Source organism: Phyllobates terribilis, unplaced genomic scaffold, assembly GCF_046119375.1.
Source record: "Phyllobates terribilis strain yellow unplaced genomic scaffold, ASM4611937v1 Scaffold_7__3_contigs__length_470593459, whole genome shotgun sequence".
Classification (NCBI taxonomy): domain Eukaryota; kingdom Metazoa; phylum Chordata; class Amphibia; order Anura; family Dendrobatidae; genus Phyllobates; species Phyllobates terribilis.
This window is the reverse complement of record NW_027362767.1, coordinates 431,961,918-431,976,441: the sequence shown is the minus strand read 5'-3', so window position 1 is coordinate 431,976,441 and position 14,524 is coordinate 431,961,918. Positions and strand designations below refer to the sequence as shown.

Sequence of the window (14,524 nt, the reverse complement as noted above, 5' to 3'; positions counted from 1 at the left end):
TGATATGCCCAAAAGGTTTTACTTCACTAGGTGCAGTAAAAAAATTTGTATTCTATACACAGGTGGTGTAGCTTGCAACACAGATAGGCTTCTCCACTGACTAACACACTCTGCAATAGGCCAAAAAGGATTTGCTTTGCTAGATTTAGCCAAATGCTGTGAAAAAAACTTGCACAGCACTGGCACAGACCTGCCTGGCAAAAAGTGATAGGAACTGATGTAACCTAGCCCTGAAAAGGACTGCAATTACAATTAGTCTTTACTCCCAACCTATTTATTTAAGAGCACAGACCTGCCTGATAAAAGTCGTAGGAAATGATGTAACATAGTCCTTAAAAGGACTGCAATCACAACTATTCCCTACTCCCAAGCTATCTGTAGATTTGTGCGAAAATTGGCTTGAAATTAGCAAAGTATAGAGCACACAGCAACAGCGGTGCCGTCTAACACGCAGCTGCAGCAGTGAGAAAATGGTGGCGACGGGGAAAATGGCTGGGTCTTATAGGGCAAGGACATGTGACATACACTGCCAATGACTCATGCCCTTGCTTGTGTGAAAAAAAGCAGTTCGCTCCATGTGTGCGCTGCTGATAGGCTGACAGATTGCACCTCCCCACTGTAAATGCGGGAAAGAGAAAAGAAAATGGAGATCTTCATTATTTCTGCAGAGATCCATCCCCTGCCCCTCCCCCCACCCCGCTGTAAACTCAAACTGCGTATTAACATTAATTTTCAGCCTTCCTGAGAAAAAATCCAGTTATGATTTTGGTGCACGAACAGTTATCGAACATAACCTCGAACAGCCGAATTTTTTTCAAATCGTTTGTGTTCGCCGAACGGCTCGAACACCGCCCAAAACAGCTCGAATTTGAGATTGGCGAACAGTTCGAGTCGAACACCGCTCATCTCTAGTCAAGGGTTCCACTGTGTGTATGGCATTATTATTCACAGTATACAGTCTGGCAACAGTGGCGTATCTTGGCAATTTGACTTCCTCCTCCCCACAATTTAGGATGCGTACGGGCACCCTCCCATTGCGCACATCAACTACCCCTCTAGCAGTTAGGAGTGTAGGTCTGTGCTCTGAGTTAACGGGCTCTACTGCCGCCTGGTAGTTCTGTCCCTTGAGACCTATTGCTGCTCTACACCAAATCAGCATTTCGCTTAGTGGGGGAATCACAATGAGTATCGGGTCTGTCACCCGTACATTACCAATCTCACCACCTGTTAGTTTTACCTGTTGCTGGTACAGGAGGGCGCAAATTTCCTTCTGGAGCACCTTCCTCTGCCCTGGTCTGGCAGTGTCAGCAATCTGTTGGAGTAAGAACAACACTTCTCCCAAACAGTTACCAACAACATTTGTACCAAGTATCATATATGGGATTGTATCACCAGGGTTAGACTCTATTACAATCAGTCCTTGGTCCTTTAGTTCCACTCTTCCCACCTTCACTGTCACGTCCTTAACCCCGACTAGGTTAAGAGGAAGGCCATTGGAGGCATATACAGAGAGGTTTGGGTCTGGCGGGTGGAGTTCATCTATGGACCAGTACCTTTTGTAGAGGACATCAGGTATGATGGTTACCTGTGACCCGGTGTCCAGTAGTGCAGGGGTTGCTATGCCGTCCAGCACGATGGACAGGAAAGGCCTGTCCTCCTACAAACCGGTCGTACCAGCTCGATGGGCTTGGTTGATCTACTCCTGGGTGTCGGCCCTTGGCCCCAAGGTTTGCCCGTTTAAAGGACAGGTCCGTGTGGTGTGGCCTGCCTTGTGGCAACGGTAGCAAATGAGTTCACCTGGAGGGCGAGGTTGGTCGTTGGTCCTCCCACGGGGTGGCGTTGTCCTCCTTCTTCTCCTCATCCAGGGGACATCCTCAGGACTGTCGGCAAGTAGGAACCTTCCATCCGGCTCGGGCTCCGGCTGTAGCTGCAGGGCGCTCAGGACAGTAGTCAGGGTTTTACTTAGCTGACGCACTTCAGATTGCAGGCTGTCCAGCTCGCTAGGGGACGCTGTTTTCACTTTTGCCTCAGCCGCTAATGAAGGGGCAATGAGTGCTGTGGGCATTGGGGTGGCCCCACCCTGGTAATGCTGGATAGCAGTATCTGATGTTTCCAGGGGTGGAAGGCCCTTAATAGCCATGTCCTTCAGGGCGTCAAAGGTGGCATTTGGATGATCTAAGGCCCACCACCGTACAGTTCTGCTCTCCTCCTGGGACCTTAACCCCCAGATGAATTGTTCTATCAGCATTTTGTCCTCATCGTGTATGCTGGCTGGACTAACCTGTTTCAGGGCCACAGGGCCTCTTGTAAACGCCAGGCATAGTACCGGATACTGTCCTCAAGTTTCTGGGTACAGTGGTAGAACCTCATCCGAAGATCTGTCTCTGTGCGGTTTTCAAAGACAGTTTGCAGTCTCTTAAATATAATAGACACCGATTCCTGGTCTGCGACTGGCCAGGTTTCAACTTCCCGCTCTGCGGCACCAGCCAATTGTCCCAGCAGCTCTCTGTTTACCAGTCATTGAGTACATGTCCAATACACCGCATATTTTTCTCTTGAACCCAGACAGGGTGTCTGGTTTGCCGTCATACTGGGGAAGCTATTTCGCTCCGGGGACGTACGGCAGGGCCATGGGTATCACTGGAGTCACGACCCCTGCTGGTGGGGCAGCCGCGCCGGGCGCAAGTTGAGCATCGGGAGCGTTAACCAGTGCTCCAGAGTTTTGCTGGTCGTCGGCCATGGTTGCACCCCCGGCCAGTAAACCGTAGCCTACCTTCTTTGCTTTTATCGGGTAGGCCGCAGCTCCGCAGATCGCGGTCTCCTTCCAGGACCTGACGCTTCCTGGTGCCGCGTCAGAGCGCGAGGCGGGGCCTCTCTGGTTCCCACGGTTACGCCCCTCTTCTTCCCGTGCAGCGAAGCGGTAATGGCGGCGATGTTCACCACAGTTCAAATACGGCACACAGTACCTGGTGGCGACGGGCACGAAATCCTGTTTGTGACGCCAGGGAGAGATGACTCGCCCAGGGGGATATGGGGGGACTCGGTACCCGGGCCTTTACCTTCTTGGGATGTCACGGCAGTCGGCTCCCAGGCCCGTACCCTGGGGTCACTCTTAAAAGGGGGTTGTTGCTTGAAGGGATGATAAACGGTTTTGCCTCGTGACGCCACCTGTGGTTCCTGGTAATGGGTACCAGCGCTGCTGCAGACCTCCGTGGGGTGATGGGATGGCAGCTGAGATGTTTCTGCTCCCCACAGGTGGAGCGGGCCCCGGGACAGGGTTGATGGAAGGGATGCAGGTGAGAGGTGGCCCAGCCAGGTCAAGGGAGAATAACAGGCACGCACACAGGGGATTCGCTTCAGTACCTTTACTGGTGTAAACGACAGGTATGGTTCAGGGTACTTAGTAGGAAGGGTGCACTTCTGGACTCTCCCCAGTGCGCGGGTAATAGGCCTCCTGATCCGTTTCTTTCTCTCTCTCTCTGAAGCTCCTGACCAGCCTGGAACTAGGCCTACCTTCTGTACTGTTTCACTCTCACACCTGTCTGCTTGGTAGTAAGAACTTTTCTCTGGCTGCCACTATCCCTGGACACTGGGGCCTTCGTGGTTCCTAGTTCTGTAGATGATTGTAGCTTCAGGTTGACCAAGGGTCTGGAATCCTCCTGGTATACCGGTTATTCCTACTGGGCATAGAGGACCCTGTAGGCGCGGACCCAGTGTCCGGCTTGTGTTCTGGGGTGAGCTTAAGATGCCCCTCTGCCTCCTTAACTCCTCTCTCCTCTCCTTGCCTCCGGCCACGCTCTAGGCCCAAAGGCTTCAGCACGTGCTTTAGGTCTTGGCTTGCCCTCAGCACAGCAGCTCAACAGGTGCTGCCTCTTCACTGATCTCAAGTGCCAGCACACTCTCTCTACCTAACCCCACCCTCCTGTATATATATCCCTAACAGGGCTCCCTCTGGTGGTATGAGGTGGAAGGGTGGAGGAGTCTGTATGTACTAAGGGCCTCTTGTGGAGAAGTCCGTCCATGCACTCTTTTGGGTCCTGTGGTACCTGTGTGTAGCAGAGTGCCACATAGGTATATGGCCACAGGCGCATGGGGCGGACTGCGTTTTTGGTGCCATTCTGGGACCCGGCCCACGATGGGAGGTTCCTTGTTGTCCTTTATCGCGCACATAATGGCGCCTGTTCTTCTGGGGCGGGCGCCACATTCAGTATATAACACAGTCTCTAGGCGCACAATACCTGATTATAACAGGTTGGTTCATATCCTGTTCGTGATGCCAAATATGATGTGCTCCCTGGGCCGTGGGGTACACGGTAGCGGGGCCGGTCAATGCTGGGGGATGTCACAGTGGCAGTGACCCGCTCCGTGACCCAGGGCGGTTAATTAAAGGGGAATAAAGAAAAGGGGAATATAGTTTTTAGATATAATGTTTATGACGCCACCTGTGGTATGTCAGACTGAACTGTGTCTTCCAAGATGATTCTCCCTTTTATACTCCTACTCAAAGTGCTCCCCTGTCTGCTTCCCCCACCCACACCCACTACATGGTTCCCCCTCTCTCGGTTCCCCCCACTTCCAACCAGGGACAGGGCTCAGCATAAGCCAGTGCATCTTGCCCAGCCTGCTGGTCTGGAATGGTATCGTGTTGGATGCAGGTGGGTGGGTCCCGGGCAGTACTCCGTCCTTACCTGAGAGTGAGATATCACACCTCTGGGTGAGATGCAGTACCTCTGTGGCGACTGAAGCTGCATGGGCGCCACATATATGATGAGGAAACAGAGTTATGATGGCTAAAAAATACATATTTTATTACAGACAAAAATTCTTATAGAAAAAAGACAACTATAAATGAGCAAGGGAAAGCAACAGCTGTGCAGCAAGTGGGTCCACAACCCAAAAAGATTGCCTAGTAAACATTGCAATTATAAAAGGCTACAAGCATAGATAATAAAGTACAGCACAGGTAGGGCATAAAACCATATACCTATATTAGCTAAATGCCAATGATAAACATGTCCATGACATCCGTATCAATTACCCTATAACTAGGCATGCTATTAAGGTGATGGTCTTACCAGTGGTAGGGGCTGTGGGCGAACCGGCAGCACAGTGGGCGCAGTGGAGTACCCCGACGCGCATTTCACGGCATCCGCAGCCGCTTTCTCAAGGGGCGGTCAAAGGGGTTAAAGGGGTTGTTGTCCACTCCTGAGTACATTTTCGGCAAGCACCGAAGCTTGTTGAATCTGAACGATGTGCAGCATACACCGGATTCGGCTCCACTTGCTGGTTCCACAGTCATCACGTGTCTGCAACTATGCGATTTTCATTCTGTCATGTTATGATTGTTGGATCCGGCAAACGGAGAAGAATCCTAACAGTGTTTATATTACATTCTGCTAAATATTAGTGAGCTCATATCAACTCCATATTCCTAGAGTTACACATAACATCTGCAGACGTCTATATCTATTTACAGACACTCAGCTTGTGGGGTGATATAGCGTCTTACTATAGGACTCAGGAAACCATACATGGACAACCGGCTGCCACTGAGGCTTTCACCAGGACTTCTGCTGCTCTCAGACACTCAGATGAAAGGAAAGATGGGTGAAATATTCTCTTCTAAATGCCTAATGGACTGACCATAGACAAAAGGACGAGTTTCTTATAACTTCTTCACATATTCTGTATTTTCTACAATAACTAGTTTATGAAGACAATTCCATAATTCCGTTTTTTTTTTAAGAATTATCGTGACATCCTCAGGGTGTCACAAAAATACACACATAACATATATATTTAACACACGTTAGGATTCGGCAAGCTGCATGGCTTGCAAAACTTTACTAGGGGGAGGACTGCCCCTAAAGGATAAGTATGATGGCATGATTCTGTCACTATGTGCTGGTATTATATAGTCAGAGCGTTGCAGTATTATTTAAACTTATATAGCGGTAAAATTGATTTTGCAGTACATCATATGTTTTCCTATTTGTAATAGAAAACCCCGTCTGGAGAAGGTGGTGTAGAGAGCGGATGGGTGATCATGAGCCTGCTAGTTCTCAAATGCCAAGGCTGAATATCAGTCTCAGTCTGGACCTGTGCAGCAGTCCACGTAAAGTGACACATGTCAGAAAAAAAGGAGCTTTGTCATGAAGGTCATTACATTGCTCACAGAATTATTTCTACAAATAACCGCAATGTAACGCATCAGGATGTGTTTTTATTGTGCTTTGCCACATACACTTAACATTTTTTTTACTGTCTATAAAATGGAATGACACTGTATACATTCATAAGGGAGGACACTGTATATAATACCAAGGAACACAGTGTATATGATAAGAGATAATGCTGAATATAAAAATGAGGAAATTATATATAAGAAGGGGCAACATTGTATATAATCATAATGGAGGACACTGTTTATAGTAAGGATATAATATATAATAAGGGTTGTTAGGGATTCCCACAGCGACGACACCGGGAAGATCACTCAATATCTCACTGTGCCATCACTGTGTCACGGATTTAGTCTGGAATCGCGAGCACACGATCCAGACTACTCATTCCTTAGGTATCTGCAAGCGACCAGTGAGCGTATGGTGTCACATCTCGGGATGCCAACGCATGGAATATGTGTTTATGCCCTCCGTACGGTCACTATCAGCTTCACGACAGCACGATTATTAATATTATTCGCTGGCACCACCGTCAAGCTTAGAAATATAATACAGGCCTGGTCGGACGCCTGCGTTCTGGTAGCGTATGGATTCGGGGGAGAGAGCGATTACAGGACAAAAGAAACAGAACTATTACATTTTATATTTAATTCAAAAGGGAGGCAGTGTTTAGGAAAAATATATACAAGGATTTTGCAAAGGAGACATTAAAATACATAAGCAGTTATACAAAATAATAAGGATTAAAGGAGGAAACTTACTATACTATCGCTAAGACTATTCAATATAGGTGGAGGAGGGGCTCCCCGATTTGATTAGGCTATTATCGAACAGGATCTGTTGCTTATAGTCCTTATACCCCCTCTGGCAATGAATGAATCTCCAACCTCAGCCAACTATTTTATACTAGAGGGAGAGACTTGCCCACACTCCCCCTATGCTGACATCATGTGAGCTCGGCTCCTCCCTTCATGCTTCTATTAAAAACGCTAACTTCTGGGATAACATATCGCGCGTTGATCTCAGAAGCTCAAAAGTGATACCAAATTTTCTATTATGATTTTACCTTCATTTAGAGACCACGCATGACATATTTGCGACCCGTCATTCTGGTGCTTTTGCGCTTCAGCTCCACGGAGGGTTTTTCAGCGACAGGGAAATATGCATACATTTCTTGGCTGACCCTGCTACTATAAATATAGGTCCCATCATTATCGGAATTATGCAGCTTACAATATTCCATATGCCGTATCTGTGCCGCAAATCCTGCAGTCTGCGGTTGGGGAATTATTAAACTCTCTTGGAGACTAAACGGGCCATTTCCTTCTTCCTTTGATCTCTGCCCCTATGCTTGAAGGTGTGATTCTATCCCAGGTCTGTGTTAAGAGGAAATGTATTTGTATGTTAATTGGGTCCTGTAGCCTTCTGTTTGTGCCAGCATCTAGCTAATTAGCTGCTTTTTCTGTGTGCTGAGACTTGCACACAGGTAGCTGCCTGGAGTGTTAATTTGCATAGAAGACACTTTAGATTGTCAGCTCTTGTCCTGACAAATGATGGATAAGGGAGGAGTGAGGGTGGCTTCAGGGGGGAGAAATGGTTAATATTTTCTTAATATCTCCCTGACAAGGGTCAACACTTTTTATATGTGCCTACGATGCAGATTTGAAGCAGAAAGTTCCTGAGCATTTCTGCATCTCCTTGGCAGAAAAAACGCATGCAGATTTTACATGCGTTTTTTCAACGTTTATACATGAGTTTTTTTCATGCGTTTTTCCAAGCGATTTTGAGCATCACTTGGAAAAGGGCTGGAGACAAGTTGGTCACACAATATAAATCCATGCAACTCCATTCAGCTGACTAAATGACGTCACCGCAGGTCCTTCCAGCACACCGCAGGACGCCGAGGAGAGAGGACGCGGCCGGGAGGAGACTGGGGGCCGCCGGAGAGGTGACTATGAATATTTTTTTTATTTTTTACTTTATATTCTTTTTTTACTTGCAGGTACCATGGTACCCGAGTCGGATGTGAGTCTCCTCTTCTTCAGACCCGGGTACCATCCGCGCATTGAACCGCATAACATCCGCATGTATACATGCGGATATTATGCGGTTCAATACAAGTCAATGGGCGCGATTTCGCTGCAATATCGCGCCCAAATTGGTTGTGCTGCGGATTTTTCCGCAATGATAATTGGCAGCGGAAATTTCCACAGCATGTGCACCGCACATGCGGATTATCATTGGGATACATCCCAGACCTCTTACCAAGCGATTTTAATGCGTTTTCGCGGCAGAAATGCATTAAATCCGCATTGTAGGCACACAGCCTTACATAATAAGGGAGGACATTGTATAACATAAGTGAAGGCACTGTGTATGTGAATATCGTGTTGAGCTGGCTGGACTCAGGCACTCGGGTGAGGTCAGTGTGCTGCTGGCGAGCTGTGATTTTCCATTGCTTCCTGCACCAGAAGTTCTGGAAACTCGATGGGCTGCACAGTGATGGGCTCTATCGGTGGTCTCCTCCTTAGTTTGCCTGGTAGGGAGAAAGTATATATTTACATTAAAGTTAATCTGTCAGGTCCTATAAAGCTATTAACCTACAAATTAACCCTATATGTGCAGGTGCTGAAAATGCAGAACATGAGAGAAAATGAACTTTATTTCTCCCGGGAGCCTCCAGATTTCAGTCATATGGACACCCGGAGCAATTACAGTCACCTCCCCCAGCACTGACCGTCGGCTCTGCATTGATGCATGACAGGTTCCCCTTAAATAATTATTCAGTCAGTACCAGATAACTGGGCAGCTATTTACTTCTATGGGTTAATTACCTTTGTAAGACGATATTAACGGCTTCTGTTTAATGCTTTTATACCTCGTACTGCTGTATACAGCGGCCTCGTCTACAACACTATTCCATACTCTTCTTTCAGCACTATATGTATTACTGCAATTGTCTCACTAATGGACCCCTATGAATACTTCCAGGGTCTTTGTTGGGGGCTTTTATGGTGAACATGCTAAACATTAAGCTAATACTCAACGTGAATTCAGCCTGACGCTATTAGAGGACATTTTATAATACGCACATTAACCTACATATACACAGGAAAAGCAGCAGCGTTGGCAATATGAAAGAGGAGCTGACGCCTCCATGGACTTGATCCAACAGTCACCGGCAAATATGGAGAGACAGGCGACACATCCGGTGAAATTAACTTTTTATTAGCACATTCATGGGTTAATAATAATATGATATATACATAAATATATGCGGAACACAAAACTTACATTTATATAGGAGAAATCCAACAATGCCAAGAATGACGACCCCCACAATGATGGCCACAGCTATGACCCAGACACGGGAAGCTTTTCGTTCTGGGTAAAAAACAGAAAGGCAAATAAAAGCTACAGATTATACTGAGAGCGTCATGTATCCCTCACATTAGTCTCCTCTGTGGTGATGACGTATGTGTAGTGTATAATATTACATACATGTACATCTCTATCTCATGTATCACTCACATTAGTCTCCTCTGTGGTGATGACGTATGTGTAGTGTATAATATTACATACATGTACATCTCTATCACATGTATCACTCACATTAGTCTCCTCTGTGGTGATGACGTATGTGTAGTGTATAATATTACATACATGTACATCTCTATCTCATGTATCACTCACATTAGTCTCCTCTGTGGTGATGACGTATGTGTAGTGTATAGTATTACATACATGTACATCTCTATCACATGTATCACTCACATTAGTCTCCTCTGTGGTGATGACGTATGTGTAGTGTATAATATTACATACATGTACATCTCTATCTCATGTATCACTCACATTAGTCTCCTCTGTGGTGATGACGTATGTGTAGTGTATAGTATTACATACATGTACATCTCTATCACATGTATCACTCACATTAGTCTCCTCTGTGGTGATGACGTATGTGTAGTGTATAATATTACATACATGTACATCTCTATCTCATGTATCACTCACATCAGTCTCCTGTGTGGTGATGATGTATGTGTAGTGTATAGTATTACATACATGTACATCTCTATCACATGTATCACTCACATTAGTCTCCTCTGTGGTGATGACGTATGTGTAGTGTATAATATTACATACATGTACATCTCTATCTCATGTATCCCTCACATCAGTCTCCTCTGTGGTGATGACGTATGTATAGTATATAGTATTACATACATTTACAGCTACATCTCTATCATTCAGCTCCTCCTTATGATAAGTTCAGAGGTTACAGATTTTCACTGATTATTCTGCATCACAATCTGCCACAATTTACGAGCATTTATCGGCCATGTTTGTACAATATGTCGCCTAGATCCTTCTCACTCAGGAAATGTGCAGGAAGAAGAAACCTTGTACGTCCCGCGCTGTCTATGTGCTGAGAGGAAGGATCGGGGGGCATTGTGCAGGAAATGGGGAGAAGCTTTTACCCTCCATGTAATCCCCACACTGACACTTACATAGAAAATACCAGACCCTTCTCCCCCACATACAATACGCAGATGACAATGGGACTGGATTTCTAGATTTCCTCTTATTATCCGGGGTAATAAATCTTGAGGTCTGATATCACTATGGACGGATGCTTCACATCCTAAACATATGAGATTATCCGACCGCTAAAACCAGGAAGGATCTGTACCAGGGCATGAAGGGTTAAGTCCGTACAGTGTAGTAATTTCAAAATAATGAGACCGCGGTGATGATACAATTAATGTCACAATAGTGATCACCAGTAATGACGGTGTTACTCCCATCATCCGCGCGGTACGGACACTACTCACCCCACACGACACTCAGTGGCTCCTCCAGGCTGCTGTGATCCACATAACAGGAGTATCTGTCGCCCTCTTTGGGGGTCACTTCCGCGCTGACCCTGATCTGATAGGTGCCGTCAGGATTGGGGAGGACGTGTGAGGTCTCGTAGGAGTGAACCTCGTCCTCCCCATTCATCATCCACTTCACATCCACAGCTCGGGGGTGAAATCCGTACACCTGGCAGTGAAGCTTCATGGTGTCTCCTTTCTCCTGACCGGACACCTTCACCTGGGGCCGAACTGAGGGAAGAAGAAGAGAAACATGGAGTCCGTGCAGCACAGATCTGACCGGTCCTCCTGTCTGGGGGTCTGTACAATCAGCAGAGACCCCTGTACTTTCTATAAGGCTACGTTCACATGAGCAGATTCCGGTCCATGCGCACAATATTGGCCTATGTGATCTGCACTGTAGTCATTTTCCAATTGTCTAAATCAGTGGTTCTTAACCTTGTTTGAGGTACCGAACCCACCAGTTTCAAATGCACATTCACCGAACCCTTCTTTAGTGATAAATCAAATATGATTTTTTTCCAAATTCAAGACATAGGTATATGTTTTTTTACTGGTACACAAAATGAACCGTGCATGAACATCACCTTGATCAAAGAACAAAACCAACACAGTGCATGAACGCACAACAAATTACATACCTGCAAATCAGTGTGACTTCTGCTGTTGTTTTTGAGAGACCGGTTCAGATATGCGTGGCTTCACCTTGGAAAGTGCTACTCTCATGTCATTTTCACAGCAAAGTCTGTTCCTTTTCTTTGTTTTCTCCTCGAAAAGGATTGTTCGCAGAGATATGTTGCAACAAATGGTATAAAAAATTCCAGGGCTTTCTTAGCAATAATTGGGTACTTTTCCAACTGTCGACACCAAAACGTTGAGAGTGTTGTTGTTCTGAAGAGTTGCTGTTGAACCTGACTCTGCTGAATTTCAATGATTTCGTCGAGGTATTCATAATTGACATCTGCTGTCTCAACAGCAAACGTGAACGGCTGTCTCACCCATGCTGGATATGACTCTCTTGTAGGGAAACATCCGTCGAGAGACTTTGCAAGCTCGTCTAAGTGCGTGGCAATTGTTTGCTTCAGTTCCATGGATACAGAAATGTCTCCGATTCCAGACACATCTTCGATCTTACTTACACAGTCGTCCAGAAGGGGAAAGTTTGCGAAGTTATTGTTCTCTGTTCGTCGTTTCCATAACGGTAGTTTTTTTTTGAAAAGCTTTCAGGTTTTCTTCTGCTTCCATGATGTTGACTCCACCACCCTGCACCTGCTGATTGAGATGATTTAGAGCTGCAAATATATCAGCCATGTACGCTAAAATGAGAATGAACTCAGGATTTTTGAAGCAATCTGCATGACATTGTTGGTGCTCTTGCAAAAACAGGGCTAATTCCACACGCATGGCAAAAACACGATTCAGCACCTGTCCCCGGGATAACCACCGAACATTAGAATGGTACAGGAGAGACGGGTGATGGGGGTTCCTGACTAATATCACATTATAATGACCTGACTCGACGTGACGTCTGTCTATTCCCTGGTCTATATTTGGAGGGTTCTCATTACTGGGGTCTCCCCTGCCTGCTCCATAAATGTACAGTGGATTCACATGTATGACAGATGTCATGAGGGGATAGATACAGCTGTGGACACATGGGAGCAGTGCACGGCCAGAATACATGTACATGTGTGATTGTATATAACCTCCATACAGAGACAGCGACCTCCACCTGTACATATGATAACTAGTGTTGAGCGAGCACTAAAATGCTCGGGTGCTCGAAGCTCGGGCCGAGCTCACCGTGATACTCGGCTGCTCGACCCGAGCAACGAGCCCAATGTTAGTCTATGGGAGACCCGAGCATGTTTGCGGCGGCACCCCCAGCAGTCTGTAGAAAGCCTAAAAAGTGCCCAAAACGATAGTGACAGTGCTCAAATGACATGGGGACAGCATGGGCATCGCCCCAGGAAGCATTTCTGACCCCCAGGTCACTGCTGTCAACAACGTGGTCAGAGGTATTAAGCCACTTTTACGGGCTCAAAATAAAACGTTCAAAAACGAAACGGAAACGGTTTTCCTGTGAAATATGTTAAGGAACTTCATTTCCAGGGTAAAGACTTGTGTATAAGGTAAAATAAATAACCAAAAACAAAAATACTCCTCCACACCTTGGGCTATGTTCACAAGTAGCATTTTTTATGCGTTTTTGCACTTTTGTGTTGCTTTCAAGCGTGACAAATGCATTCACCGGGAAATGTCATTTTAACATTTTACAACCTTATCTGGCCATGTGCTGTGTGACACATGCATACAGTGCTGAAAAGACATGGGAACAGCATGGGGAAGACCCCTGGAAGCATCTCTGACACCCAGGTCACTGCCTAAAAGTGTGCCCATCAGAAGTGATCCTTGCCGCATCAGAAGATGCAGACTTGCAACTATCCCCGTGCAAGTCCTTGTCCCAGGGCAGTGTTCAATTGTACCTCCCCCATTCCTTGCAATGCAAGCGCAAGTATGCAGCCTGCCACCCACCCACCCCCAGGCTGCAATACCATACTGCTTGCTTGCACTTGAAATTGGGCCTTTTAGGCATGTGGAAGCGGAATCTGACCACCACGTCATGGCTGCGTCGGCAGCCTGGTATCCATACTCAGTCCCCAGCCGCCCGGCGGCCGGGTGTCCACGCTAGGTCCCCAGCCTCCAGGGGGTGGCCGGGTGTCCATACTCGGTCCCCAGCCACCTGAGGCTGGCCGGGTGTCCATAAACGGTCCCCAGCGCGCATACCAAAACATTACCTGTGCCCTCTCCAGTGCATTTAGTGAGAAGGACAGCCTAACCACAAACACGTGGACAAGTGAATGTGGCCAGGGATGGTCCATCTCACTGACGCCTTCACACTGGGTTAATATTGTGGAAGCCGGGACACAGTTGGACACTGGGATGCAACACATCCTCCAGACATAGAGGATTGCGGGTCCTGGGTCAATCAGTGGTGGAGGTCGCAGTGGAATAAAAAGACAATATCAATGCCCCTTGGAAGAGATGTGGAGGTCCCAGTGGAATAAAAAGACAATATCAATGACCCTTGGAAGAGACGTGGATGTCACAGTATCTTAACAAGACGGTTCTAATGCCACTTGGAAGAGTGGTGAAGGTCGCAGTGGAATAAAAAGACAATATCAATGCCCCTTGGAAGAGTGGTGGAGGTCGCAGTGGAATAAAAAGACAATATCAATGCCCCTTGGAAGAGTGGTGGAGGTAGCAGTGGAATAAAAAGACAATATCAATGCCCCTTGGAAGAGTGGTGGAGGTAGCAGTGGAATAAAAAGACAATATCAGTGCCCCTTGGAAGAGACGTGGAGGTCACAGTAACTTAACAAGACGATTTTAATGCCCCTTACAAGAGCCATGCAGTACAGCATATTAAAAACATTATTCCCATTATTGGGGAGTGGGTCT

The 14,524-nt window shown here is 46.6% G+C and overlaps 1 protein-coding gene across 1 annotated transcript in view; it reads right to left on the bottom strand.

Moving 5' to 3' along the window:
* Nucleotides 1-6,813: 6,813 nt before the first annotated feature.
* LOC141155251 (class I histocompatibility antigen, F10 alpha chain-like) overlaps nucleotides 6,814-14,524 on the bottom strand; it is a 43,685-nt gene continuing 35,974 nt past the window's right edge. Inside the window, exons 4-6 of the mRNA XM_073642051.1 lie at nucleotides 11,021-11,293; nucleotides 9,477-9,566; nucleotides 6,814-8,718 (exon numbers count right to left, since the gene is read on the bottom strand). Of these exons, the coding sequence (XP_073498152.1) occupies nucleotides 8,606-8,718; nucleotides 9,477-9,566; nucleotides 11,021-11,293 (476 nt within the window). The 3' untranslated portion in view covers nucleotides 6,814-8,605. The remainder of the gene's footprint in view (nucleotides 8,719-9,476; nucleotides 9,567-11,020; nucleotides 11,294-14,524) is intronic.